The sequence below is a fragment of the Suricata suricatta genome, chromosome 12, assembly GCF_006229205.1.
Source record: "Suricata suricatta isolate VVHF042 chromosome 12, meerkat_22Aug2017_6uvM2_HiC, whole genome shotgun sequence".
NCBI lineage: Eukaryota > Metazoa > Chordata > Mammalia > Carnivora > Herpestidae > Suricata > Suricata suricatta.
In genome coordinates this window covers 92,130,243-92,158,169 of record NC_043711.1, presented here as the reverse complement: position 1 = coordinate 92,158,169, position 27,927 = coordinate 92,130,243, and the positions used below count along the sequence as shown (strand labels likewise).

The following is a 27,927-nucleotide window of genomic DNA, read 5'->3' as shown; positions in this document are numbered from 1 at the left end:
AAAACTGGAAGGAAATGTTCTATTTGTATAAATCTAGAGAGAAACTGGGATTAGAACAGGCCAACACTTATTTTTACAGATGAGAAACCTGGGGTCAAAGAAATTAGAAACATGCCCACAGTCTACCAGCAAGTTCAGGCTGTGGCGTCTAGGATTCAAGTCCCCCCTTTGCCTCCCTGCCTGGTATACTTGGCCTCCTCCTGCTAGAATTCTAGGCAGCGTGAAATCAGTGCTGAAGGCTTGGTTGGTAGGATGATGAAGTCAATGGTGGACTCATCTGATGCACTTAAGGCATCAGATTCTGTTTGGCTCTACAACCCGATTAGATTCCTTCCTCGTTCAAGCAGCACACGTTTCCCCTGCTTATTTGATTAAAAAAAACACCTTTATTTAATATGAATAAAAATAAGTACAAATAACAGATTCTTTGTAAACAGCAGCAATAGCTAAGGATCACCCTCCATCCCTTTGTCCCTGAAAACAGGTCCTTTTACCAGGTATATTTGGTCTCGCCCTATCCTGGGGCAGGAGTTCAGCTCTCTGACAGAAGTAAGATCTGATCTCGGGAGTCAGAGCAGAAAGAGGGGTGACCTTGCAGCATGGAGATAACTTTGGCCTTGACAACTAATGAGGCTCCCAAGGAATGACAAAGGTAGGGGAACGGGGTGGACTCCAAGAACTGTCACACAATGGGGTTCCTCTTCTCCCTGTTGTAACAATCTCCCTAGCCCTACCTAGGAAGACGATGCTGACCCCTAGCATGTCCTGCCCACTTTGAGTTCTCAGACTTCCAAGGAGAGGAGCCTGTGGTCCAACGTGCCAGTGCAGGTGCTTTAATCGTGAATCGTGGCTCCAGCAAGAGGGAGCCCCTCCCCTTCCTCCTGCTTTCCCCAGAGGAAAGGGAGGCGGCCCACATCCTTGAAGTCCTCCGGCTGCTGGCGGGGCTCAGGCGGCTGGCAGCGGTTGGCCCAGATGTCCACAATCTTGCGCAGGGTGGAGCAGCGCTCCTCTAGCTCTGGGCCCTCACTCTGCATTAGTAGGTTTGCAAGCTCCCTGCTTAGGTCCTGAATCATGTCACTCCGTCCTTGCTTCCCAGGCTGGCCGGTGTTTGGGACCACGACAGGGTCCCGGAGCTCCCCATTGGGCCCGAGGAGGTGCTGGTACCTCTTCTGCCACCGGCGGCACACCATGGCATCACGCACGGGCTTCTGTCTGGTGTACAGCAGGGCCAGAATGTGCCGGCATGGCAGGTGGTACCGTTGCTGAAAGGAACAGCTGCAGCTGCAGCCATCTTTGCTAACCTGGTGAGAATCCTCTAGCAGCTGAATGTCCACAGAGGAGCCAGCCATGTCCACCAGGTGGCTGGAGTTCTGTACCACCTCCCACTCATTATGACACAGCTTATAGGCCAGTTCGGAGCCACTCCTGTGCAAGGTGTCCAGCATGCCCCCCGGGGAGTTCTGTGCCTGTGGCTGCTGCTGCGATGGCACCCGCTGTGGCTCTGGCTTTGTCTCTTCCCCAGGGAGCCTGGTGAGGCTCCCCCCACCGACTCCAAAGGCCTTCTTGGACTTTGGTGGCATGCTGGCTGGCCGGGCTCTTTTTAACCTGGGAGGAGCCATAGGCAAGTTTTTCAAGCCTTTGGTATTAAAGAAGTCTATATAATCCACAAAGCGGAGGACGCAGTCCAGCAGAGACTGCTGTTCCCGAAAGAGGCTGGACACCTTGCTGGTGACAATGTCTAGGCTGTCCATGTATGTGTTACACGCGTGCAGGCCTTTCCGAACGTGCATGTACCATAGCAGTTCACAGGAGAACCAGTGAGCCTGCAGGAAGCTGAAGAGCTCCTCATCCAGTAGGGCTCGGGACATGTGACAGAGATTTTGCAGGCTGGCATCAGAAGTGACAAACACAGCCTCTCGCAGGGCTTCCTTCATGAGCCTTTTAAAGGATGGATTTGCTGAACTACGCTGCAACTTCTTCTCCAAGAGCCGGGTGGTGTGGTAGATGGACAGGAGGATGCGGGCAGCAGGGAAGATCTCTTGCAGGATGGCTCCATGAGGGAAGGACGGGTCCACGAAGACCACCTTGACCTTGGGCCAGTCTGAGTTGAACTCTGTGAAGATACTCAGCATCTTGGCCACGGAGGCAGCGGTCTCAGCCTTGAGCACAGCAAAGTGTACCACTCGCCCCTCTCGTTCCTTGTTCTCCACCAAGAAAGCATAGAGGATGTGGCCCTGCGCGTTCTCCACCCGGTGCAGCAAGAGATTCTCTGGGAAGCGGAGGAACAGATCGCTCATCTTGCTACTCTGGAAGCTGAGCCGGTCCACGTCTTGGCAGTTGCCCACGCTGAGAGAGGCCATGGAACCCTTATCCACCTTAAGAAAGTTCTTCATCACTTTTGCTATCTTGGCAAGGTCAGAAGGAGTGATGCCCTCCTGCTGTGGCTTTGAGGGTGCCTGGACCTTATGTGAGCAAAATGATGGTTCAATGCAGGACTTCTTGGCTAGGTCAAGGTCTTTTTTGAGTGCAGGCTGCTCAGGCTGGGGTTTCTGCAGGCACATTGTTTTTTGAGATTTGCCAGCGGTGCCTCCCCTAGATCCTGCAGTTTTGGAATCAATGTGGACGTGCTGGGTGTTGAGTTCACTAATAAACAGTCTATCCAGTTTCTCATTGTACCGCAGGAGCAAGTAGGCTGGGCACGTGTCTGCCTCTGATGTTCTCTTCCTGTTTGACTGGGTCCGAATACAGACAAATTTCACCTGCATATATCTAGGGAAGGTAGATGTGACAGTGAGAAAGGTACTGCCCACCCCTTTCCCTTTAAGACAAGACCCCCGGAGGGTTTAGTGACTGATGGGTTTCCCGGAGACCACGAGGCAGCTTAGGGAAGGAAGACAGACATTCATGCTCCAATCCCAAAGTGTTCACCTCTTTTGTCAAGACCCTGTCCAACTAACACTGCGTCCATTCTCATGTACAGTAGTTCAAAGCCCCACTGCTTCCATCCATTCTCTGTGGCCCATCTGCAGCTCCCAGTGATTCAGTGTGAGGCAAGACCAGAGGGAAAATAGACAAAAGGCAGGAGCAGAAAACCAGCTGACGACATGCTGTTTAAACTGTTGCCTCCGGGGGCACCTGGGTGGCTCAGTCAGTTAAGCAACCGACTCTTGATTTTGGCTCAGGTCATGATCATGTGGTTGGTGAGTCTGAACCCAGCATCAGGCTCTCTGTGGACAGTGAGGAGCCTGCTTGGGATGCTCTCTCTCTCTCTCTCTCTCTCTCTCTCTCTCTCTGCCCTTCCTCTGCTCCCACTCTGCCCTACCCCTCTGGCTCTCTCTCAAAAGAAATAAACTAAAAAATACACATCCCCTTCGTTCCTGCCTTTTGGGAACTATTGCCTTTGCCTCCTCCTCCTCCAGAGAGCAAAGATACAAGTGGGCCTCTCTCAGAGAAAGATCTCTATTCATCTTTCATCTAAAGAAAAATATCCAGGGGCGCCTGGGTGGCTCAATTGGTTGAGCATCCAGCTTCGGCTCAGGTCATGATCTCACAGTTTGTGGGTTCGAGCCCCGCGTCATGCTCTGTGCTGATGGCTCAGAGCCTGGAGCCTGCTTCCGATTCTGTGTCTCCCTCTCTCTCTGCCCCTCCCCTGGTCATGATCTGTCTCTGTCTTTCAAAAATAAATAAATGTTAAAAAAAAAAACCTTTAAATAATAAAAATAAGTAAAAAAGAAAAATATTCAGGGGCGCCTAGGTGGCTCAGTCGGTTAAGCGGCCGGCTTCAGCTCAGGTCATGATCTCATGGTTCATGGGTTCAAGCCCCGCATTGGGTTCTGTGCTGATAGCTCAAAGCCTAGAGCCTGTTTCAGATTCTGTGTCTCCCTCTCTCTCTGCCCCTTCCCCACTCACGCTGTGTCTCAAAAATAAATAAACTATAAAAAACTAAATAAATAAAAATAAAAAATATCCAAATCCTAAGAGAGTTTGAGAACCCCTGGGCTAGATGATCTTCGAGTCCCTACCAGCTTTGCCATTCTAGGCTGAAAGTGAGGATTCAAAGGAGAAGGGTAAATAAATTGAATATCTGCTCTTTTCCTCTTCCTATCCCCATTCAACCCATGCTTTGAGGTCAAATCAGGAAGCCTTTGTGGATGTTTTCAACCCACAGTAACTGCTCCCTTCTCCGGATTCAGAGCATTTATTTAACATAAAAGCCTCAAAAGCTTCTCTGGGCATCAGTACACCTAGTGGTTAAACACTGCAGCTGCTGGAGGCTGACTGCCTGGGTATTTAATCGGGGCTCCAGCACTCAGAAGCTCCTTGAACTTGGGCAAGACACTTTACCTCTCTGTGTGTAGTCATAAAATGAGACTATTTTTTGAAGATTGTTATGAAGATTAAATAAGCCACAGACACAATATTTAGCTCAGAGCCTGGCTAATGCCTTGTGATACTCTATTAGGTGTTTATAAAGTACCTTTACAATTGGATGGGGTGTGGGTAGGTAGGGGTGGTGCCTGGGTGACACAGTTGGTTAAGCATCCAACTTCTGCTCAGGTCTTGACCTCATGGTTCATGGGTTTGAGTCCCAGGCCAGGCTCTGCACTGACAGCTCAGAGCCTGGAGCCTGCTTTGGATTCTGTGTCTCCCTGTCTCTTTGCTCCTCCCCTACTTGTATGCTTGTGTGCGCTCGAGCTCTCTCTCTCTTTCTCAAAAATAAACTAAAAATAAAAATAACAATTGGAAGGGCTGTCATGAAGTGGCAGAACTGAGTTATTTTCCAGTGCATTCCAAGCACCTAACACAATGTTACTCCTTCAGCAGATGCTCATCAAAGATGTACTAGATGAATGACTCATATCGTGGGTGGAACCGGTTAAAACCCTGCCTGCTAACTCTTTTCCAAAAACTCTAATCTGGCTGGTCCTGTCTGCCCACCCTGTGGGGTAAGCTTAGAAAAACAGGACGAGGCAGGCCTGCAATAACAGGGTGGAGTGGCCCAGGGCCTGCACCTGTCGTGTGCACATTGGCCGGGGCGGCAACACCAACCCTAGTTCAGGGCCAGGAAGGGGCCGGGCAGTCCAGCAGTACGGCAAGGCCAGTCAGTGGTGACCGCAGTGTGGCCTCTGCCTATCTTTCCAGCCTCCTTTTCTACCCCCTCACCATCTTATTTTTTGTGCCCTAGAAAGACAGTCTACACAGCTTCCTGGAATCACTATGCCAGGTCTCACGTCTCTGCCTTTGCTCGTGTTTGTCTCTCTCTGGAACACCCTTCCTGCCTGCCTTCATCTGTCAAAACTCATTCATCTTTCAGGACTATGTAGAACCATCATCTCTTCTAGGAAGTCTTCCCCAGGCCACAGATTGGGCCCTGCCCTGTTGCTGCCTCCATATCTTAGCATAGCCCTAGTTCATCAAGTTAGATTGACTTTAAGCCCTTTTAGTACATGTTAGGCTAGTCCAAAAAAATAAAAAAATAAAAGATACTGGAGAATGCTAGCCATAAAGCTTTTCCAAACCTTCCCTGGTTCCATTAATGACAGCCTATGCCTCCCAGGGTGCAAACCTTGGCATTCTTTTTAATTCCTCTTTCTCCGTATCGATATCCAATATGTCAACAAGTCTTTTACATTCTTTCCTATCAGTACTACATGTATAAAGGTATTATATGCCAGCGTATATGAAGCCTCAAGCAGGTATCACTTTATATTAGGAAAAGGGTTCTATTATACTCACGTTATGGATGGGGAAACAGGCTTAAAAATATTCTCAAGGATGAGGATCTGGGATATGAACTAAGCCTGCTTGGCTACAGTCTATGTAGTTAACCCTTATACTGCCTATCTGTTTTCAAAATATTTCTCCTTTTTCACAGGCACCTGGGTGGCTCAGTTGGTTGAGTGTCTGGTTTTGGCTCAGGTCATGATCTCACAGTTCGTGGGTTCGAGCCCCGCGTCGGGCTCTGTGCTGACAGCTAGCTCAGAGCCTGGACCCTGTCTTCAGATTCTGTGTGTGTCTCTCTCTCTCCCTCTCTCAAAAATAAATAAAAAACATTAAAAATTATTTTAAAAAATCAACACATTTCTCCTTTTTCAGAATACTCATCTTTACCCTCGTCAACTTGACCCTCAACACACTGTTCAGGTCCAATAACTTCCTTAAAGATCTCTAAACATAATGTCTCTGTTGGCATCGTGTGTTTCGAACATAATGCGTACTAGGCTGAAGTCTGTTATTTTTTCCCTGCTTTGTTGAATCTTTTTTACTGAGTGATAATTTACATACAGTGAAATATACAAATTTTTTGCTAAGAATTCATTAAGCACTGCAGTTATTTTCATCTGTACTTAGTTGTCTAAATTAAAGCATCGACTCCCTTCAAGACAGAAACAAGGCTTCACACCTCCCTGAATCTCCCTTCCTGCTTATATCTAAGAGTGCTGAGCTAGGATCTGGAGGGAGGGAGTCTGTACTCCCTACTGGACAGCACCACCCGTGTGCTCCCAGTGCCTGCTCCCACGCCTGGCGCACACCAGGTGCTCTAAGCACGCACCCGAATGCGTATTAAATGACTATGTGGCACAGAAAGTTCTTATAAACATGAGAGAGAGACTAGGAAGACCACTGAGAGCATTCTGATAACTTGGCTCCAAGTCCCGGCATCACTACTTTTGCTAACGATGAACAAGTCCTGTGTTTAATTTCAAACACTGACCAAGTCCTGCTATGTACCGAACACTATACTAATTGCTCAGAGGGCTACACCAACTAATTAGACAGTCTCTACTCTCTAAGTCTCATGAGCAGAAAGAGGATTACATAGGTAGCCAGTAAAGTCAAAATTAAGTGAATGATTAAAGAGAGGTACAAGCAGTATATTTATAACTGAACAAGCAGTGACTCACTCTGACTATGAGGATTGGTACAGATTAACTAAGGCTTCTGATTAATTTTACATAAGATTTGTGTCCTTGTGTGCAAATCACACCTTGAGCAATACTAGGATTTTTATAGGTGGGGTAAAGCCATTTTAGAACATATAACTTGAGGGGCACCTGGGTGGCTCAGTCAGTTAAGCGTCTGACTTTGGCTAAGGGCATGATCTCGGCGGGGTACATGAGTTTGAGCCCGGCATCGGGCTCTGTGCTGACAGCTCAGAGCCTGGAGCCTGCTTTGGATTCTGTGTTCCCCCCTCTCTTGGTTCCTCCTCTACTCGCACTCTGTCTCTGTCTCTCTCAAAAATAAATAAAGATTAAAAAAAGAAATCAAAAAAATAAAAATAAAGAATAAAAAAAAGCACATATAACTTGAGTTAGGAACAAGACTCAGAATCTGTAGATCTGAGTTTAAATTCCAGCTCTACCACTTCTGAGCTGTGTGAACTTGGACAAGTCATTTCACGTCCTCTAGGCCTTCAATTCCTAATCTGTAAATATGGAAAAAACAAGAGTATTGGTCTGTAAAAGTCAGTACCTGATCCAAAGCCAATCAGAACCTCTACAAGTGAATTCATTTAAAAGGCTATGACTGGAGCTGTGGGGTGCCCTTAGCCCCCTTCTTCCTTCCCAACAGAAAGCCAACTTAATTTGGGTTGCCATTCCCCGCCCCACACAGCTCAGTCCTTCAAGGCTAGTCTAAATCAATAAGGTAATCTCATTAGGAATGGGGATGGACACTGGCCCAATTCTGGAGAAAGAAACAGGATAGGAAATCTACAGGAAATCGGAGGAAGGCTTTTCCATTTGAATGTGACCCCTGCATTTGTGCCACGTGGGGAGCGTTCCAGCAGGCAGAGCGGAGACCTGAGGATCGCAGAGTGGTAAGATTCAAAAAGCCAGGGCCACGGAAACAGTCACCTTCAAGGGCCCACCTCTGGGCTTCTAAGAAATAAGCCATTTTGGGGCGCCTGGGTGGCTCAGTCGGTTAAGCCTCCGGCTTCGGCTCAGGTCAGATCTCACATTCGTGGGTTTGAGCCCCGCATCGGGCTCTGTGCTGACAGCTCAGAGCCTGGAGCCTGCTTCCAGTTCTGTGTCTCCTTCTCTCTCTGCCCCTCCCCCTCTCATGCTCTGTCTCTCTCTGTATTAAAAATAAATAAAATATTAAAAAAAAAAGAAATAAGCCATTTTGAGTCAGAGTTTTCAGTTAATTGCCAAAAATATCCCTCAGAAACAACCTATCATGGTAAATAGCAGAGGGAAATGATTTGAGTGGAATTTTATCCTGAAATAGGAGCCTAAAATCATGAAGTTAATACTATATTTAACAAAATGTAGGCTGTAATGGCAGCTACATACCAATTCTTAAAATCGTCAAAGAATGACTTATTATGTCAACTGTTGGTCCCCTCCCCCCCAGTGCATTTCCCCCCAAACACTAAGATACTTTATTTCCTGTCTCACTTTTACAACATGGAAAGATCAGTTTTACGGAGACATTCCTGGGCTTTATCAGGTTTCCCAAAAGCCTCATTGAATTCTTTGCTAGGCAAATCCTTCACTTGTCCAATTCCTATCACATCATCACCCTTGCTCATTTTCTCTCTCCACTCGTTCACTGGTATCAGGCTGAGGATGACGTAAGTAAGTAGAGTTCTCAAGTTATTACGTTCAGAGACTTCACCAAATCTTGCTCTTGGGAGAGGTGTAATTTCTGTTGGCAATTAGTTTTATTTCTATTGTATCATCCTGATGTTTACCACATCTATTGATTAGCCAGAAACTGACTGCCAACGATGTTAATGGGACCGGTAGGGATAAGCAGGAAATTTTTAAGCAGTGACTAATTTTACAGGTGGCTGGTTTATTAGCAAGACTTTCATATGACATCGCTTTCCTACCCGGCCTTTTGACGATAGATACGTGGAAAACGAAAACTCGGATAACAGGGCCTAGTTCACAGGATGTAATAATTAAATAAAACAATGCCTGTAAAGTTCTTAGCACAGTATCTGGAATGCAGACCTGAAAAATGTTCCAAAAAAGATAGCTATAAAACTGAACAGCACTGGAGAGAATTATCGATCCCCGCAAAAAGACATAACAAAACCAAAAACATGACAGCCATATATAAAAATATGATAGGGGAAACTGGGCATCAAAGGATAGAATCTCCCAGTTGGTTGGGACTTTTGGTCGTTTAGTGATAATTCCCACAGCATATGTGATTCTCAAAGTACTGAGTCAAAGTACCACTTTCTACCCTGTACCAGTTACAATTTCAGCATTTACTGAGCACTATGTTCCGTTTCCGCTCCTATAGGCATTTGGTTATTTAATCTTTACCACATCCACTTCAGTGTAGAGGATGGAACTGTCACAGAAATTAAGTCTTGTCCAAATTCAAGTGTAAAGCCTGTTTTTCTGACTCCAGAGCTCTCTCTTTTTGATGGGTTCAGGGCAGGCTGCCCCAGAATTTGCTACTTTGCCATGTGGATTATCCTGAGCTGAACACAATCAAGGTCCAACAGACTCAAGATAAGCTTTTCACCTCCCCTTTAACAGCCTAAGATAATTCAGACAGGGACACTCTACCCATCCATTACTTTGCGTTGGCCCACGTGGGCTGTGTTCAAATTTGATCTGATTTTCATTTTTTAAAAGGTGGAGAAATTGACCTAATGCCCGGATTTCTGACTTCCCTTGCCCCAAATCCTGGCAATAGGGGATCTTCATTTTCATATGGGGCCATTAGCTGGAGTTGATTAGATACCGCAGCTCTCCATTTTGCCAGAATCCTACTTCTGTGGTCTCTACTACAAAGACCTGGTGTCTGCGGTTATTTCATCATTATTTCTTTTATGGTGAAATTAAAAGCTAAACTTTCTTACACGGAGCTGTTTCACCTGAGCCCTGAAGTCAACTGAGTTGTCAACCCTTATCTTAGCCTCTCCGCCTGTTTGCTCAGCTGCCAAATGGGGAAGAAAAAAGATAGCATTTGTCTATATTTCTCAATTCAGCCCTGAGGGGTAAAGCATGCACTCCGCGGAGAAGGATGCCTGGGTGATGGGGCACGTTTGAAAAACGGCTGTTAATCTTAGAAGCTCAGGAACCATTTACAAAACGAATGAGTGAATGAACAAACTAACCCACGATTGACCGCGTTAACTGCTTTGTAAAGAGAACACCGGTGAAGGAGGAAATCACCGCGAAGTCGGGTTTTTGTGGGTTTTTTTAATCTATTGGTGAAGACAGTACTTTGAACTAGGGATACGGCAGGTGCTCAAAAAATGGGACAGATCGCATTATTGCGGGAAAGCTGTAATGGAGTGAATGAGTGGAAGGGAAGTGGGTGGTCAAAAAGCGATGCCTGTGAAGGGTTTGCTCATTTCACCAGGTACAGGACGGGTGCTCAGTGCCTGTTGAATGCTAAGACGCTAGGGCCCCATTGCACTCTCTCATCGTCCGGTCCTCCCACCAGGGGACAGTCGGGCCTCCCCCCCCCCCCCGCCTCCTCCGGCCCCGCCCCCGCCCCGCCCTTACAGGATGTCCTCGCGGATTGAGGTGCCGTGGTTGAGGTTGTGGAAGCGGACGGAGACGCAGTCCCTGAGAATGAAGGAGCACCTGTTCTTCTTTTTGTAGGCGCTGAAGCACTCCTTGAAGTCCTCGTAGGTTTTGAAGCAGCTGCCCAGCTCCATGGCCGCCCCTCCGCACACACCAGGGGATGGTCCCAAGACCTGCACCAGAGGTCAGAGGTCACACTATGAGGGCCTGCAGGCTGGCGTGTGTCCAGGATGCCTTAAGGGTGGGCCCCAGCTGAGTGGCCTGTTAAGGAGCTCAGAAGGACTCCCTAAGGGCTGAGAGGGATACGAGGGTCGGGGGGCGTCTTTGCTCTCTAGCAGAGGGGAAATGACACTCGGCCCTTATAATTCCAGTCCCGGGTTCCGCCCCCTCACGATGATGCCCAATCACACACGGGATTCCTGGACTGGCACTCCTTTTGTCCAATCGCTAGAGGAACATCACCGCCCTCTCACGAAGACTGACAGGAGCATTGGCCAACCATGACTTGGATCCCGCTTTTTCGGGGTCCGCAGGGGACTTCCGTTTGCCGGAACAAGCTGCCGGAAGAAGCTGGTCGTTTAACGCGAGTCTTCGCGTGTCTGTCCCGCGCAGCATTCTGGCCGGCAGCAAGTGACCCCCATGTCGTCCTCGCAGGCTCCCGAGGACCGGCAGAGCGGCGGCGATCCCCCCGGGGACCTCCGCAGCGTCCTGGTTACCAGCGTGCTCAACCTCGAGCCGCTAGACGAGGATCTGTTCAGGTAGCCGGCCGCATCTGCCCGCACTCCGCGCATAGGGACAGAGGCAGAGGGAGCGTTGCCCCCTCCTCATAGTACCCCGGACGAGGATGGGCTCTGCGCGGGATGCAGTCTCTGCACCCTGCGATTGGGAGAGAACTAGTCTCTGAGAGATGTGGCTCCGCTGCCCCAGCTTCTTCCTCCGCACCAGGTCTGCGTAGCCCCATCCCTAGGATGTCCTAGCAATCTGGGCAAATAAAGTGGTGGCCTGAGATAGCCTTCTTGGCAGCCTCCCTTGAGGAGTCCTGTCCCCCGGGGAGCCAGCCCACAAAGGACGGTGACTTGTCCAAGTGCCTCCAGCTGATCAGGTTTGAAACTTAGAAGCAGCTCCTTGTGTTTTCGTGTTCCATTTCCTCTTACATACCTTGTCCCCTACACCACTTGGTGGGGTCCAGTAGCTCATTACTCATTCTGAGGCCCGAGCCGGTTTCCTTGTCCATGCTGCTTATATTTTTTCTGATTATATTTTTAATCATTTTGGCCTTCAAGGTTCCTACTGGCTTTTCAGAAGCCATCTTTGGGGGTAGCTTCCCTTCCCCTTACTTAAGAATTACAAAAGACTTCCTGGAGGGCTACTTGGAATGCATTATATTAAAACAAACAAACCCTAACCTGGGGGTGCGCTGGGCTGGGTGATGGGAAACTGGAATTTTACCTCTGGGGCTTCAGTTTTCTTATCTGTACATGGACGGGCTTAGACTTGAAGTCTGAGAGCTGTAAGTGGCAGGTTTTAATGCAGTTTACCCCCCAGCTCTTGGAATTCATCTTCAACCTCACACGGCCTTGAGGGGCTTCTGCCTTACCCTGGAATCAGCAGTGGAAGAAACACTGGACCTGGGGGGAAAGATGCAGATACTGCTCAGGACTGGCAATGTTTAAGTCGTGTGACCTTGCTCAAGTCACTTTCCCTCTCTGATCCCTGTTCTCTGTGTAAAATAAGGAAATTGGTTCCTTGTCCTTCACGAAGCCCAGAAGGGTTGGGCAGTCTTGAGGACCCTGAAGTTGTATGCTGTGTGCAGAGTAAAGGTATTTGCTTTGGAGAAGGGTCCATGGCTCTCACCAGATTCTCAAAAGGATCTCAAACCCCAGTGAGGCTGAGAGATCCTACCCTATAGGCTCAGTGATGGTTGCAGGATTTGGTCTGGTCCCCGAGTATTTCCTGCTTTCCCCTCTCCCCACAGAGGAAGGCATTACTGGGTACCCACAACCCAGCGGCTGTTTGGGGGTCAGATCGTGGGCCAGGCCCTGGTGGCCGCAGCCAAGTCTGTGAGTGAAGACGTCCACGTGCATTCTTTGCATTGCTACTTTGTACGCACAGGTAAACTGTCCCCCCTCCTTATCCCCAAGCCAACCTGATGGTCCATCAGCCACTTCTTCCTGGACTTAAGGGGGCTGTCCTAGGAGAAAGAGGGAAGGAGGGGGAGGCGGAGGGAGGATGGGCAGCGGGGGAAGGGGAGAGAGAGACTGTTCCATGATCCCACTCAGGGGAGCCTAGAGAGGAACAAGGCAAGGGGCCAAGAAGAGTGTCGGACCTCACAACTGCTGAGATCATGGAGGACCTGTTTTCTGAGCGGAATGACAAGACTCTGTGGCTTAACTGTTCCCTGCAGGTGTTTTATTCTTCATTCTTTACGCACCTTCTGGTGCCAAGTGCTGTACTGGATCCCCAGAGGGGTGCTGTCACCTCTGCTAGTTCAGCAGTAGGCAGCTTGGCCTGGAGAAGAGAGCACCGGCCTGCAAATCAGGAGAACTTGGGTCTGGTTTCAGCTTTGCCACTAACGCGCCCAGCGCTCTTGAGTGAGGTTACCCCCCACCCATACTCCCATCTCCCCTCCCACCCCTCCTCCCTGCCAGGCTTGGTTCTCCCCACCTGAAAAATGGAGAAGTGGGGGCTCTAGTGTGAGATCCCTACAGCTGTTTACAGCTCTGGAATCCAGTAACGGGTGAGAGAGTAATCCTTTTGAGAAGCATAAAAATCTCTCCTTCCCTCCCTTCCCCTCCCTCCTAAAGCAGATGCCTGAAATTTTCAGTCCGTGTCTTCTGCACAGTCTCATGGGCTGTGACGAATTTATGGAACTTTACAATATGTGATTTATATTAAGAAAACAATAGCAAGGCTTTCCCCTTCATTTTACAGATATAGTTATAACTTTTTAAAAGTTTATTTTTGAGAAAGAGCATGTGCAAATGGATTTAGGGGAGGTGGGGGCGGGGGGTGGGGAAGAGAATCCCAAGCAGGCTCTGCAGGGTCAGCGCGGAGCCTGATGTGGGGCTTGAACTCGAGAACTGTGAGATTGTGACCTGAGTCAATATCGAGAGTCAGTTGGTCATATAACCATCTGAGCTGCCCAGGCGCCCCTGCAGATTCGTTATAAGAGTAAATACCCCTGTGCTCGCTTCGGCAGCACATATACTAAGAGTAAAGACCCCTTTTTTTCCATACTGTGTTCCTATGCTGTCGCTCACTCCCTGTCCTTGTGCAGCCTGCCCCTCCCTGACAGTCGCTGCTCTAGAGGATTTGAATACTTCCTGTGGGGTCAGCCCTGTTCTTACCTTTCTGCTGGTTGGGAGCAGATGTGCTCTTACTTCTTCAGTGTAGTTGAAAACTCCGGAAATGCTATGCTCTCCGTCTTGTAATCCTTCTAGCCCAGTGAGACAGCTGTGTTGTGTTTTGTGGCATTCGGAGCATTACCTCATCGCTCTGAATGGGCCTCCTTCTCTTGTTTCTAAAGAATTTTTGGTCTTTGTGAGTAAGTAAAGTATCCAGTGCAGGGCCTGGACTGTTGCTGGTTTTCCATAAGTGAGATCTATCATTCGTTTTTGATGAGGAACTTATGGGAATAACTAACATTTGCATGATACGGTGCATAGCTATGTACACGACCTTGTTTAGTCCTTATAAGTAAGCATGAGGGGTGGGCATTCCTGCCACCATTCCACCCGTAAGGAAGCCAGGGACCAGACGAGGTGGTGTAACCAGTTCCCACAGTGCTCAGGGAGGCGGAGCTGGGATTTAAACCCAAGCTCCACACTCTTTCCCCCTCCTTTGCTTTTCTCCTTCACTCTTGGGAGATAATTCCAAACCATTAGAGAGTTACCAGGGTCTGGGGAAAGGATCCTTTTCCTTGGAAAGTCTCCATCCAGGGGAAGCATGAAATGAGACGTGCCCATGCTACTGTTTTAAAATAATCAATTATTTGTGTCCCTACCCGCTTCTTGAAAGGCTGCAAGACAGCTTAAAATAATTGGTAGTGAGGCACCTGGGTGGTTCAGTCGGTTAAGTGGCCATCAGTGCAGAGCCTGCTTGGGATTCTCTTTCTCTCCCTCTCTCTGCTCCTACCCCTCTTGCTCGCTCTCTCTCTTTCTCATTCTCAAATAAATAAATAAGCATTTAAAAAGGGGAGAAAATGGGGACGCCTGGGTGGTTAATTGTCCGACTTCAGCTTAGGTCATGATCTCGCAGTCCATGGGTTCAAGCCCCGCATCAAGCTCTGTGCTGACAGCTCAGAGCCCAGAGCTTACTTCAGGTTCTATGTCTCCCACTCTCTGCCTCTCCCACTCTGTCCCTCTCTCTCAAAAAATAAACATTAAAAAATTTAAAAAAAAAAAGAAAAAAGAACTGGCAACTCTTACAGGACTATTGAAATAGGTCAAGGGACAGGAGGCTAGTAACGATTCGGAAGAAATGATTCTGTTAAAAAAAAAAACGAGGCTAAGGCATATTATTGCAGTTCGTTCTGAACTTCTTGGCAGCAAGGAGAAGTGGGAAGCTCTCTTACACTTTCTGATGTGACCTCTTACTGGGTCCAAAGATGATGTTTCATATTTTTAACCTTTTTTTTTTAAAGAGGGGTTCATCCCCAGCACAGAGTTCAATGGGGTGTTTGAACTTACGACCCTGAGATCAAAGCCTGAGCTGAGATCAAGAGTTAGACACTTAACAGACTGAGCCATCCAGGCGCCCCTCGATATTTTTAAATAAAAGATGCTGGGGTGAGGTTATTGTCCTTGGCTATTTATCATATCAGTTCTTGGGCTGAAACCCCAGGAAAGTTATGCATCTGAGTTGGGCTCAGGTCATGACCTCGCAGTTTATAGGTTCAAGCCCCACATCAGCCTCCATGCTGCAGAACCTGGAGACTGCTTCAGATTTTGTGTCCCCCTCTCTCTGCCCCCTGCCCTACTTGCTTGTACTCTCTCTCTCCCTCTCTCTCTCTCAAAAATAATCATTAAATTTTTTTTTTAAAAACCCAGGAAAGAATGACAGTTTAACTTTTTGTTTTGTTTGTTTGTTTTTTTGTAAGTATTTCTCTAGAGAGGTAGAAGACTGTAGGACAGGAGTCATCTGACTTGGTATAGGTTTAGAGCCAGAGTCGAGTCATCACACATTAATCTGTAAAGGGCCGGATAAAAACATTTTAGGTTTTGGGGCCCCTGGCTGGCTCAGTCGGTAGAGCGTAGGATTTTGACCTCAGGGTCATAGTTCAACAACCCCTGTTGGGCTGGAGCCTCCCTGAAAAAATGTTTCATATTTTTAACCTTTTTTCGCTTTGAGGGCAAAAGCAACAGAAGGTAATATGTAAACAAATGGGCTTGTCTGTATTTGAAAAATGTTAATGGCACCGGTTTCCTCACCTATTCAATGGGGATAGAACTTTGCATAGTTATTGTGAGACCCACAGGGGAAGCCCGGCCTTAATTACTAATGTCACCTGGCACCGAGCAGTCATTCCAAAACTGTTGGGTCCCTTCCTTCAGTATATTCCAGGGGCTGCTCTGTTCCAATAAGTGTCTAAGAACAGGTCTGGAACTCATGAACACTGAAAGGTAATGCAAAGTCATGTCTTTTAGCTGCAGCCTAAGGGGAGGATTAGGGCTTTTTTTCTAAGTTGGTTGGTAGGGAAAAGGGAAAGGAGGGGTCCTTTCCAGCACCTGGAATCAGAATGCACATGTAGCTGTTTCCAGAATCTGGACTCTTGACCTTGCCCCCCACCCCCCAACGCCACCCCCTTTGGCATTGGCGCTCAGCAGCCCGCTGAGCAGACCAGCCAGCTTGTGTCTGTCGTTGAACGAGCCTCCAGCGCCCTGCTGGCTCCGCGTGTGGACTGTGGGTGACGGTGGAGGAAGCAACACTTCCTGAGACCTGCTTCTTTCATCTGGAAATTCAAAATCATCCCCAAGGTGTCTCACTGCCAAGGTCTCAGAGTTCTCCAACATTGGCCTGACTCAGACACTGACGGACTTCAGGGACGTCAAGGGGATCCTCCTAAAAACTCTCTGGACTGGCTTATTGGGGGCCCAACACCCCAGACCCAGGGCTGATGGTTTCCATGCTCTGCTGGGGATGCAGACATCCAGAAGAGAAGGGCCAAGGGACTGCTCTTTCCATCTAGGATGAAGTGACTGACTGACCACAGGCTTCTTAGGGGATGAATAGTCAAGCAGACAGTGGCCAGATCATCTATGAACATAGAATTCTGATCCACAGTTGGCAGCAAGCGACCCGAGAAGCCGAACCATAGCCCCTGTAACGGTCAGCTCCAAACAGCCAAGTCTTGACTAATAGAGACAGCTTCTCTAATTTTTGTCCCCACCTCCAACTTAGGACCAACCAGAGAAAGCCAAATATGCGCACTGACCCAATTACGTCGATGCCCTGTTTTTAGTTAGCTCCCTACGGATTCCTCGCACCAGCAGCTTCCGATCCTGTATCTCTTCACTATCATGCTTTCTCCCTCCTCTGCCTGCCTTTGAGCTTCTGCTGCACGTAAGTGACGCTGGCTGCCTCCCGTGCTACACTAAACCCCGAATAAATAGCTTTAGCTTGTTCTGAAAAAAGAAAAAAGAAAAAAAGGCAGCAGGCTAGAGTTACTGACCTTCAATCTACAAGAACAGTATTGGACTTGATCCCTGGCACAGGTGAAGCAAAACAAAAGCTGGGATTATTTACTTTCTTTAACAAACACTCATAGAGCCCTTCCTACGTGCTGGGTATTCTAAACACTTGACAACTGTGGCTAATCTAATTATCATTAAGATACTGAGAGGTATGAGCCCCGAGGAACCCTGTCGTACAGATGGGCAAAATGCTCAGAGATGTTGGAGAATTTTCCCAAGGCCACACAGTCAGGGAGTGGTGGGGCCAGGATTTGAATGCAGGGAATCTGGCCATGCCCCTCTGTTCTGTGCTGCTGCGAGAGAGGAGCTCTGCTTGTCCCAGAGCACCCGGATGGTAGGGTCTAATACTGTCCCGGTGTCCCCAGTACCTGGGCTGTAGCGGGCCTCAGTCAGTTGCTACAGAGCAGGAAAGGGATAGAGAACAAGGAATAGAGAACCCGTCCAGCCAGTGTGGTGATGACTGGTCCTGTGGGGCTCCCTTGGGCTCACTGCATCCCCTGTGCCCGCTGCAGGGGACCCGAAGGTGCCAGTGCTCTACCAGGTGGAGCGGACGCGAACAGGCACAAGCTTCTCCGTGCGCTCCGTGAAGGCCGTACAGCATGGCAAGCCCATCTTCATCTGCCAGGCCTCCTTCCAGAAGGCTCAGCCCAGCCCCCTACAGCACCAGTTCTCCATGCCCACGGTGCCGCCCCCAGAAGAGCTGCTTGACCACGAGGCCCTCATTGACCAGTATTTGCGGTGAGAGACCTGGAGGTTCCAGGGCGACGGCAGCTGTCAGCTCTCAGTGGGTCGTGGGATCTATTTTAAAATTTTAGATTAGGGAGAAAAAAAAAATACCAAACCACATATGTGTATATGTATGTGTGTCTATATGTATACATACATATAGATATATATATAGAGAGAGAGAGGGTTTGGGGGGTGGGGGTGAGAGGGACCAGAAAGGAAGATACTAGAGTGCACTGGGTAAGAACCCTTTGTGAAACTTTAGTTTCAGTTGTGCGTGTGGCGGTGTGTGTGAGTAGATGTGTGTGGGCAGGTGTGTTGGGTGACAGTGTAAACGCAGAGCTTATGATTCAGCCATTTCAGGCACTGTGGCAGTTCACATGCTGAAATACTTTTGTAATTACTTGGTGAGTCCCTCCCTGCTCCCTGAGCGATCCGTCTCTCCCTCTGGGGCCCCCCATGATCCAGCAGCCTTGTTCGCACCAGGCACGGGTGACGGTCCCTGCTGCCTTTGCCTTCGTGTGTTAAATATTTTGAATATCGCCTGGTAAAATAGATTTCTTACTCGGATCGCAGCTAATAAAGTTGGAAAAGTGCTGGGGCCGGGGAGAGAGAGCTCTGGGTCCCGAAACGGGACAGACACAACAGATTCTGGCCAGGCCTGTGCCTCTGTTAGTGCTCACCTGCTGTGTGACTTTGCCCGATTCCCCAGCCTCTCAGAGCCCTGCTTCTTCGTGCGGAAAATGGGAGTGGCCATGTTTGTCATGGCTACTTTACAGTTGTGTCATACGGAGAGCTCCTGTACCCTGTGCTGCACGGAGGGACGGATACTGATGGGGTGGATGTGGGTTTGATCTTTTGGTAAAGGCCTCGGTTCAAACCTAGACTCTTTCTGCTAGCTGTGTGAGTTTGGGCAAGTTGCTTTCCTCCTCTGAGCTGGTGCCCACAGTTAGGAAATGGTGCTAATCATAATTCCTCCCTCATAAAGCTGCTGTGAGGATTAAGTGAGGTGCGAGGCAATAAGGTACTGGGTGAATACCCCATAAATTGTAGTTGTACCACTGCTGACAGAGAGGAATAAGCAGAGAGCCTGGTCTGCCGTCAGAGCTCAAAAACGTTTGCTGAGATAAAAGGAGGACATTGTTCTTAAAGGTCTGTAAATCTAGAGCTGTGCGGTCCAACTGGGAAGCCGCTAGCCACACGTGGCTGGCGGCTACTGTGATGGAGAGTGTGCTACAGAACATTCCATCGCCGCAGGAGGTCTGTGGGAGGGTGGCCTGGAGGGTGCAGGGGAGGAAATACTGGTGAAGAGCACCAGGGCTGGTTATTACTGTGGCCAAGGGGCTTCCCTAGAAATGGGCCCCGCCCCTGTGGGGACCCAGTGTTCCCACTTGCTTCACGCAGCGCAGTCCAGTTGTGCATCCTGTTTCTGAAAGTTGGGAAGAGTGAAGTGGTTAAGAGCACGAGCCACGCTTCGGGGCCCAGACCCTGCCTCTCCACTTGCTGAGTAAGCTCCTCGGAGTCTCGGGGCCTAATGCCTTCATCGGATGGGGTGATGATAAACAGCTTCGTCTCATAGGGTTGTGAAGTGTTAACGTACGTGAGATGCTTAGAACTGTGCCTGTTATGGGTGTGACTTGCTACTCTGGTAGCTACTGTCACCGTCTATGTTTTGCAGACGGGAAGGTGGGCTCAGAGAGGTGACTAACTTGCCAAGGTCACATGGCATGTAAGTGGCAAAGGAAGGATTCAGACACTACCCTTTTCTGCCTGCCAGAGAGGAGGGGGGCTGTGGGGAAAAGTCGAGTCCCTGCGGAGGACCAAGGGCGGGTCACTGAGGCAGCTCAGAGAGGCTCTCCCTTTCCTCTTTACTTTCAGGGACCCGAATCTCCAAGAGAAGTACCGGGTGGGACTGAACCGAATTGCTGCCAAGGATGTGCCCATTGAGATCAAGCTGGTAAACCCACCTACCCTGAGCCAGCTGCAGAGCATGGAGCCCAAACAGATGTTCTGGGTGCGAGCCCGGGGCCATATTGGTAAGAGGACCCCAAGGACCGGAAGGAAACTCTCTCTGGGGGTCTGCCCTGTGTGGTGCTGGGCATGTTACTTCCCCTCTCTGGGCCTGTGTCCTTGTCTGCGTGATGGGGAAGTTGGCTTAGCTTCTCGCCAGGACCCTCTCAGCCGCTTGTATGGGGCGAAAGAGGAGGGGACTCTAATAATCCTAATGTCAGCCCTTTCTTGGGACGGCAAGGCACCTGGCTGAGATTCTTCTCCAGGAACCTCTGCTAACCATATGGGGCCTCTGTACAGGCTGGAAGACGACACCCTTGACAGCACCCAGCACCTGAAATCCAGTCTTCACTCACCCCTGTCCTCTGCCTGTCCCTACCGCCTTTGTCACCTGTCACACACAGATACACACCCTTTATGCCAGGTGCCCTGATGCAGTGAACAGTCTACACATCTGTGCATGGCAGTCCCTCTCTGCCCCCTGCCCCCCTGCAGAGCCTGAGCTGTAAAGCCCAGGAGCCCAGGGCTGATGGGGCCGGAACGTGTTGCAGGGGAGGGCGACATGAAGATGCACTGCTGTGTGGCTGCCTACATCTCGGACTATGCCTTCCTGGGCACAGCGCTGCTGCCCCACCAGTGGCAGCATAAGGTGCACTTCATGGTGTCTTTGGACCATTCCCTGTGGTTCCACAACCCCTTCCGAGCCGACCACTGGATGCTCTATGAATGCGAGAGCCCCTGGGCTGGTGAGTATGGGCCACTGGGACAATGGGGCTGACGGTGGGGGGTAGGAAGCCTGCTTTTTTGGGTGATGCTGTCCCCTGCCCCCATCTTGTGGGGCACGTCACTTCCTCTCCTGCCACCTCTAGGCTCTGGCATTCTTCTCTTCAAAATGACAGGATGAGGCTTGAGATGGGACACCCACTCTGCTTAGTGTCTGTAACAGGCAGGAAGCACTAGAGACCCGGTTCTAGTCCAGAACCTCTTCAGATTCTCTGTGTGATCCGGGGAAAGTCCCAGCTCCTCTCGGAGCCTCAGTTTCCCCATCTAAACAAATAGGGTCACACAAGAGCAGTGGTACCCAAACCTGGTGGCCCATCAGACTGCCACTTGGGGGAGCTTTTTCAAAATAGGTTCTCAGAGTCTACCCCCAGGATTCTGACTCAGCAGGCCTTGGATAAAATCCAGGGAACTATTTTTAAGAAGGTCCCTGAGTGACAGTGCTGATGAGCCAACCTGGTTGGGGGTCAGGGCCTTCAGTCATCTCTAAGGGCTCCACAACCTGGATGCACGTAGTGTACAGAGAAGCCCAGACTGGCCCGTCAGTACCTGGTCTCGGAGCCCTGGGCTCCCTTCCGGGGAACTGCTTTTCAAATGAAGAAAAGCCTTGCTTTGTGAGACAAGGACAAAACTTACGGGGTTCTGTACTCAGGGAAGGGGGTGCTCTCTAGAACCAACAGGATCACCAGCCTTGCAGTCAGGACGCTTGGGTTTGGCCTTGGCCAGCTCCTTATGGCTGAATTCCTAAGCCTCCTGGGACTTTACTGTCTTCATTTGGAAGATGGGCCTGTTTCACTTGGCTACTATGAGAACTACGTGAGCTCTGCTCTGTGTCAGGGAGACCAGCAGCTCCCTTCAGAACCTTCCACCTCCAGCCCAGGGCTAGCAGGGGAATCTCCAGGGAAGGAGGGGTGGCCAGACCCAATGGCCCCAGGCCCTCCCTGCACCCCCTTCTTCCTGCTAGTGGGGCGGGGGCACCGTGGGGGTGATTTTCATGAATCACCACCCTGGAGGACCCGGTTTCATTTATTAGGAAGGGAAGTGACAGGTTTCCTACCACAAGTGGCCAGGGCAGGTGACTCTACCAGGCCAAGCTAGTGACCAAGACTGCCCTCAGCCCTCCTCCCTTTCCTTTTTGAGGAAGCCGGTGGGTGTGTGAAAGTGCTTTCAAACTGTCAATGGGTTCTCACAGGAGTTACCCCAAGGTCATAAAGGAGCACCTAGAGATCGGGAGAGGCACCACACTTGGTGTGCCCTCGTAGGGGCGGTCAGACCAGGGGCACCTTTTTCACGAAGCACATGGTGCTGGGCTGTGAAGGAGTGAGGTCATTCTTGCCCTTCTCACCCACAGGTGGCTCCCGGGGGCTGGTCGAAGGGCGGCTGTGGCGTCGGGATGGCATCCTGGCTGTGTCCTGTGCTCAGGAGGGCGTGATCCGAGTGAAGCCCTTGGCCTCAAAGAGCAAGCTGTAGCCAGAGGTACCAGCTTGGCCCAGGGCTTCAAGGATCGCCCTTCTCCACCAACTCCTGATGCAGGAATTACAGTCAAGGGCTAGGACTGCTGTCCCCAAACCCAATAAACAGTCTCATACCACTGGAGCTCCTGGCCTTTAATTCCCCGGGGCCAGGCTGCAGCCCTGCTCCAGCCCTCAGCTCCAGGACTCCAGAGGCAGAGTCCCTGGCCCTCGGGCCAAGGAAGAGGGGACACCGACCTACCCTGGGGCATCATCCCCAGGCATTCATGAGCTGGAGAGGCTGCATCCATCCGGCTTCCCTCCGGTACCATCCCAGGGCAACCCCAGCCGAAGCTTGTCCTGAGCCCAGCTCGACAGAAGGAACCTGCTTCCTTGGTTTGCTGCAAATTCTTTGTAGAATTTCCAGGGGTTTCCAGCACCCCCTGCAGCTTCCCAACTGCTCTCCATGCCCTCAGTGCCCACCCCCACCCCCCATCCTGGGGCAGTGCCTCTCCCCACAGTGGCAGTAAGCCTAGTCCAGTACCTCCTTGATGAGCAGTTCTTTGAGACTGGGGGGTGGCGTGGGGGTCAGACCTGCTTCCTGCAGGGCCTGGAGGCGGGCCTCCGACTGGCGTTTGTCCAGGCCCAGGCGCCAGGAGAGCCGCACGTGGGCCTCCAGAAAGGGTGCCAGCAGAGGGTGTGGATTCTTGTCCCCCAGCAGTTCCAAGGCTCTCTCACAGCATGCCCGGGCCTCGCCAGGGTCCTCCAGCTCCTGGTGGCACACAGCCAGCCCGGCCAGGGTCAGCAGAGGGCGGTCTGGGCCCAAGGGGGTGCCTAGCTGGGTCTGCAGCTGCCAGGCGTTGGCCCAGAGTGCCAGAGCCTCGCGGTAGAGGCCAGTGCAGGTGAGGCTCTGGGCCCGCCGCAGCTCAGGCAGCACGAAGAAGTCCTGCAGGTCCGGGGCACAGCGCAACTCAGGCACGGCCTGCAGGTGGCTCAGAAACTGCTCGAAGGCCCGGCTGCGGCGGGCAATGGTCTCGGCGGTAAAATTCCGGCGCAGGCGCTTCCGGGGAAAGGAGATGGCGGCCATGGGGCCCCGGAACTGTCGCTGCAGGTTTCGGTGCAGCCGCTCAAAGTCCGAGTATCGACGAGAGATCTGGGCTGGCTGACGATCAGGTGGCCCTGGACCCATCACGGCGAGGGTGTAGAGCTGCGGGGACGGTGGGGTCAGGGCAGGTGGGAGTTGTCCATGCTCCCCTCCCCGCACCCACACTTGAAGCCCCCCACCTCTTCCCTTCGTCCCTGAGACTGGGCCCAGGAGGGTGGGAGCTGCTGGGGCAGCAGCTAGGGAGCCCAGTCCCATCTTACCTGAGGCTCGTCTGAAATGACCCAGGCCCAAGGCAGCACGGGGAGAGAAAGACAGAGATGAGCTTCAGTGCCTGGAGCCCCACCCCTCCTGTCCCTTCCAGGGAGCACTCCCTTCCCATAGGGTAGTTAGCTCTTCCGACAGCCCCTCTGGAAAACCAGCAGTGAGCTGACACCCAGGTGAATTTCTTGGGCCTCGGAACCAACTTTCAGGACCAGCCAGAGTTTTGTCCCACTCTGGACATGGAACCCTCACCTCCTTAGCCAGGTTATTCCAACCTGACAGAGAGGTCTTCAGACAGCCCCCGTAGTGATCAATACGAAAAGGACACTGGGCATGGCCTGAACTCCTGGTCAGCTACTCCTGTGTGTCCTCAGGCAAGGCGATGCTCCCCCTTGGGTCCACTTTCCTCTCTAGTGAACGAAGCACTGGCCCAGCGCATGTCTACGCACACGTGGGGTGTGTATAAATCAACGTTTGTCCTGAGATTCTAGGTGGTAAATAACACTGAATCAGAGACAGGAGGTGACTCCCCTTATTCTCTGAGTCCTGACTATAGATCAGGAGGCTCTCGGTTTGATTTTTATTTATTTATTTATTTTTTAAATTTTAATGCTTTATTTTTGAGAGAGAGAGAGAGAGAGACAGTGGGAGCAGGGGAGGGGCAGAGAGAGAGAGGGGGATATAGAATCTGAAGACAGACTCCAGGCTCTGAGCTGTCAGCACAGAGCCCGATATAGGACTTGAACCCACGAACCGTGAGATCATGACCTGAGCCGAAGCCGGACGCTTAACCGACTGAGCCACCCAGGCGCCCCTCAGTTTGATTTTTAAAATGCACTTCAATACTTCTCCACTTTGAGAAGAGCGCTTAGAAAGCAAATCTCTGGGCGGGGCCTCCAGGCAATAACGTTCACGCAGGATTTAAGGACGGGGTGTCCTTTTCACTGATTTTTCTGGTATCGAGTTTTACGGTTCTCTTTATGGTAAACGAGGCTGTCCACATAAAGTAGCACTTTGAAATCTTTTGAACTTCTTGAACACGAAAAATAGGTTCACTTAAAAATGTTAAGCAAGGAATGGTACAAGTAGCATTTAGCCAGGACAAGACTGGTGAAGGTGGTACTAGATGGGCCAGTGGCTGAGCAGCAGGGGTAGGATGACCCTGAAACTGAGAACCTGAACTCCGATTAATCTCACAATGCTGAGCCACCAGATTTAAAAACGGGGATTAGAGAGCGTTAGGTGTTGAAGGCACACCAACATCAAACCCACACTTTTCTCTCCAATCTGCTCTGAAACTGTCAATATTACAGCCACCTCTGGTCAATTAGGCTTGCTTATTCTATACTTCTCTTGAAGATTCAGTGTACGGTAATATTTTAAAGGATTAAGAAGTTTATCCTTAAAGAAATTTTAGGGGCGCCCAGGTGGCTCAGTCAGTTAAGCATCCAACTTCGGCTCAGGTCATGATCTTGCAGTTTGTGAGTTTGAACCCCGCGTCAGGCTCTGTGCTGACAGCTGGGAGTCTGGAGCTGCTTCGGATTCGTGTCTCTTTCTCCCTGCCCCTCCCCCACTCATGCTCTGTCTTTCTCTCAAAAATAAATATTAAAACATTTTTAAAAATTTATTTTATTCTCCTTCTACTCTGCATTCCCAAAACATACTGACTGCAAAAATCTTTTTTTTTTAAAGGAACAATTATTAACATTCCTGGAAACCAGTTGACTGCAGAATACACTTCAAGAAGCATTGGTCTAAAATGACCCCTGGTGTTTATCTTTTGCTTTTAGTTTTTTTTTTGCAACAGGGAACTATTTTATATTCATGATATATTTTGCAAGGTAGGTAATAATGATGGTAGCTCCATTAACCGAGTACCTGTCCCGTGCCACGTGCTGGGCTGAGCACTTTACTAAGGAGCACAGGAAGTGTGACCACTGAGGAAGCAGGCTCCATGAGGAGCAGAGGACTCGAACACTCCCCTGAGTCTCCTAGCTGGTTAATAAATGGTCCGGCTGGGATTGAAACCCAGGCCAACCTAATTCCACAGCCTGTGCTTTTCACCCCCAGAAGTTAAATGAGGAATTAGGGTCCCCACTGGACAGAGAGGAGATCTGTCTCCCCAGACACCGGTCAGGGCCACCTGCTCTGTCTTGTCATACTCTTCCCAGAGTCCCCCCATATGTCCCTGCTGCCCAGCTGCTCCTTAGGGTCCCCTTCCTATGCGTGACACCTGGCTGGGACTTTTGCCTCTTAAGATTAGATCATGAGAGGGGTGCCTGGGTGGCTCAGTTGGTTAAGCGTCTGGCTTCAGCTCAGGTCATGATCTCACGGTTTGTGGGTTCGAGCCCCACATTGGGCTCTATGCTGACATCTAGCTCAGAGCCTGGAGCCTGCTTCAGAATCTGTAGCTCCCTCTCTCTCTGACCCTCCCCTGCTCACGCTGTCTCTTCTGTCTCTCAAAAAAAAAAAAGACTAGATCATGAGAGTCATCCCTGCCCAAATTGGAGCAGGCACCCCTTGGGCGTGGCCCGTTTACTAATAGCAGTGAGAGGAATGGAGAGGCCCAGATGTGGGCCAGTGCTCCAGGCCCCGTTCCTGCTGAGTCAGAAAGGGAGGCGAGAGGTGAAGACCAGGGAAGTCTGAGGCCGGGAGCTGCCACTGCCTGGACTCGCCAGAGCGGGCTGGGGCTCAGGACCCCACAGACCTCATTCTCCGGGCAGTTTCTCCTTTCCCCGGCAAGGAAAATGGACTCCAAGGCCTTCCCCCACATTGCTCTTCATCTCAACCCCTCCTACCCTCATGATCTTGCAGTTTGTGAGTTTGAACACAGGATTGTTGTGTGCAGTGTGGGTGTCTGGGAACTGGGTTGTAAGGATGCCACAACAGGCCCTACCTAGATGCCAGACATTTTCAAGCCAAGGTTAAGTCATAATAATAGAGCTGCCACTTTATCAAGCACTTCATAATGCCAGGCACGATGCTAAGGGCTTTCTGTGCACGGTCTCATTTGATTTTTACCACAGTCCTCTGCGTATTCCCACGGCTCAGATGAGAAAATAGGGTTATCAAGGTTACACAACTCACCAGATGTCAAAGAGCTGATGATAAGTGGGATTTGAATCAAGAGCTGGACCCAAAGCCCATTTCTTTAACCACTGACTAATGCAACTTGGGTTTCACGTCTGACCCAGATAACATTCTTCCCTGTATACCTTGTGTTTTGCTACAGTTTGCAAAACCTAGGTTTGGGAGCCACACACACTAGTTCTCTTAGTCTCAAAACCTGGTTGGGGGGGGGCAGGTCCATAATCCCTCAGAGAAGCTAAATCATTTATTTGCCTGAGGATCTGATCAAGTTATAGCTCCTTTCTGGCCTCAGTTTCCCCACCCCTAAAATGGAACCCTTTAGAACTACACAGCCAGACTGCCCCTCGGGAAGTTGGAGTCTTCCCTACTTTCTCTTAGCCAGAGTTCTAGACTCAGCCCCTGCAAGGGTTCCTGGACCCTCACTCACCACGTACTTGGAGGGCGGGTCCTTGACCACGTTGGCGCTGGTCACCTCGAAGAGCAAACGCTGGGGAACCAGGGTGTTCCGGGACTTCTTCCAGAAATCCTGCAACTGCCTTGTGAGGGGCTGACTGCCCCGCTGCCCATCAGGTGGGGGGCTTCGTTCTGCAAGAGCACATGACATGAGTTACATCAACGGGCCTGGGGCTAAGGTCGACATAAACCACATGCAGTGACCTCACTTACCCTCCCAATAGGGGGAGACAGGCTTTATTTCCATTTGACATAAATGCAAACTGAAAGCCAGAGAAGGGCCTGGGGCCAAACACCGTGCCTAGCAGAGCAGACGGTAGACTCTAAATATTTCCACCCCCTAAACATCGCGAGCACATTGTTCCGATTGGTATCCCGGACCCTGTACATTTAACGCTCGTAGCAACCCCGAGATGGGAGTGATTTCCCCCATTTGGCACGAGGGAAAACTTGACTCAGAGAGGTGTTGTGACTCCCTCAAGGTCACACAGCCAAGAGGAGGCTGGGGCGGAGGCCTAATGGAGCCCCAGCTCCCGCCTGTGTCCTCGGGAACTCGCCTGCATCTTCTCCCGACGCCCCGTCCCCGGCGGGCAGAGGGTCGGGGCCAATCTCTCCGTCGTCCTCGTCGTCCTCCTCCTCTTCGTCCTCGGCGCTGGTGAAGCTGAGGGTGCCGCTGAGGCGGGAGGACAGGCCCTCGGCGTCGTCGTCCTCTAGCTCCGAGCTCTCCGGGAACTGCTCGGCCTCCGGGCCGGCCGCCGCCTCCCCCGGGCTGTCGCCGGCCAGGGCGTGCCGCAGCCGGTGCAGGAGCCGCGAGGCCATGGCACCCTGGGGGGAGCGCGCGACGTTGGGGCTGGGGCCGG

The 27,927-nt window shown here is 50.7% G+C and overlaps 3 protein-coding genes across 4 annotated transcripts in view; 1 reads left to right on the top strand and 2 right to left on the bottom strand.

Moving 5' to 3' along the window:
• Positions 1-366: 366 nt before the first annotated feature.
• ZSWIM3 (zinc finger SWIM-type containing 3) lies at positions 367-10,822 on the bottom strand. The gene is made up of 2 exons (XM_029919159.1): positions 10,479-10,822; positions 367-2,769 (listed from the first exon to the last, which is right to left on the bottom strand). The coding sequence occupies exons 1-2, from the start codon at positions 10,631-10,633 to the stop codon at positions 834-836; spliced, it is 2,091 nt and encodes a 696-aa protein (XP_029775019.1). The 5' UTR covers positions 10,634-10,822; the 3' UTR covers positions 367-833.
• Positions 10,823-11,040: 218 nt separating this feature from the next.
• On the top strand, positions 11,041-22,303 carry ACOT8 (acyl-CoA thioesterase 8). The gene is made up of 6 exons (XM_029919164.1): positions 11,041-11,257; positions 12,475-12,611; positions 17,704-17,929; positions 19,796-19,953; positions 20,479-20,673; positions 22,059-22,303. Exons 1-6 carry the CDS (start codon positions 11,139-11,141, stop codon positions 22,175-22,177), a joined length of 954 nt encoding a protein of 317 aa, XP_029775024.1. The 5' UTR covers positions 11,041-11,138; the 3' UTR covers positions 22,178-22,303.
• The window catches only part of SNX21 (sorting nexin family member 21), a 6,101-nt gene continuing 469 nt past the window's right edge, over positions 22,296-27,927 (bottom strand). Inside the window, exons 2-4 of one of the 2 annotated variants that reach the window (XM_029919162.1) lie at positions 27,625-27,892; positions 27,042-27,199; positions 22,296-23,365 (exon numbers count right to left, since the gene is read on the bottom strand). In XM_029919162.1, the coding sequence (XP_029775022.1) occupies positions 22,691-23,365; positions 27,042-27,199; positions 27,625-27,886 (1,095 nt within the window). In that variant the 5' untranslated portion in view covers positions 27,887-27,892 and the 3' untranslated portion in view covers positions 22,296-22,690. Of the gene's footprint in view, positions 23,366-27,041; positions 27,200-27,624; positions 27,922-27,927 lie in introns of those variants that run through there. The other variant, XM_029919163.1, reaches the window with a different exon arrangement.

Bases quoted from the DNA above. Each gene is read 5' to 3' on its own strand.
- ZSWIM3 (XM_029919159.1), bottom strand. From the start codon at position 10,633: ATGGAGCTGGGCAGCTGCTTCAAAACCTACGAGGACTTCAAGGAGTGC. The intron at 2,770-10,478 runs GTAAGGGCGGGG...TACCTTCCCTAG, and splicing joins TCAATCCGCGAGGACATCCT to ATATATGCAGGTGAAATTTG.
- ACOT8 (XM_029919164.1), top strand. From the start codon at position 11,139: ATGTCGTCCTCGCAGGCTCCCGAGGACCGGCAGAGCGGCGGCGATCCC. The intron at 11,258-12,474 runs GTAGCCGGCCGC...CTCTCCCCACAG, and splicing joins CTAGACGAGGATCTGTTCAG to AGGAAGGCATTACTGGGTAC. The intron at 20,674-22,058 runs GTGAGTATGGGC...TCTCACCCACAG, and splicing joins ATGCGAGAGCCCCTGGGCTG to GTGGCTCCCGGGGGCTGGTC.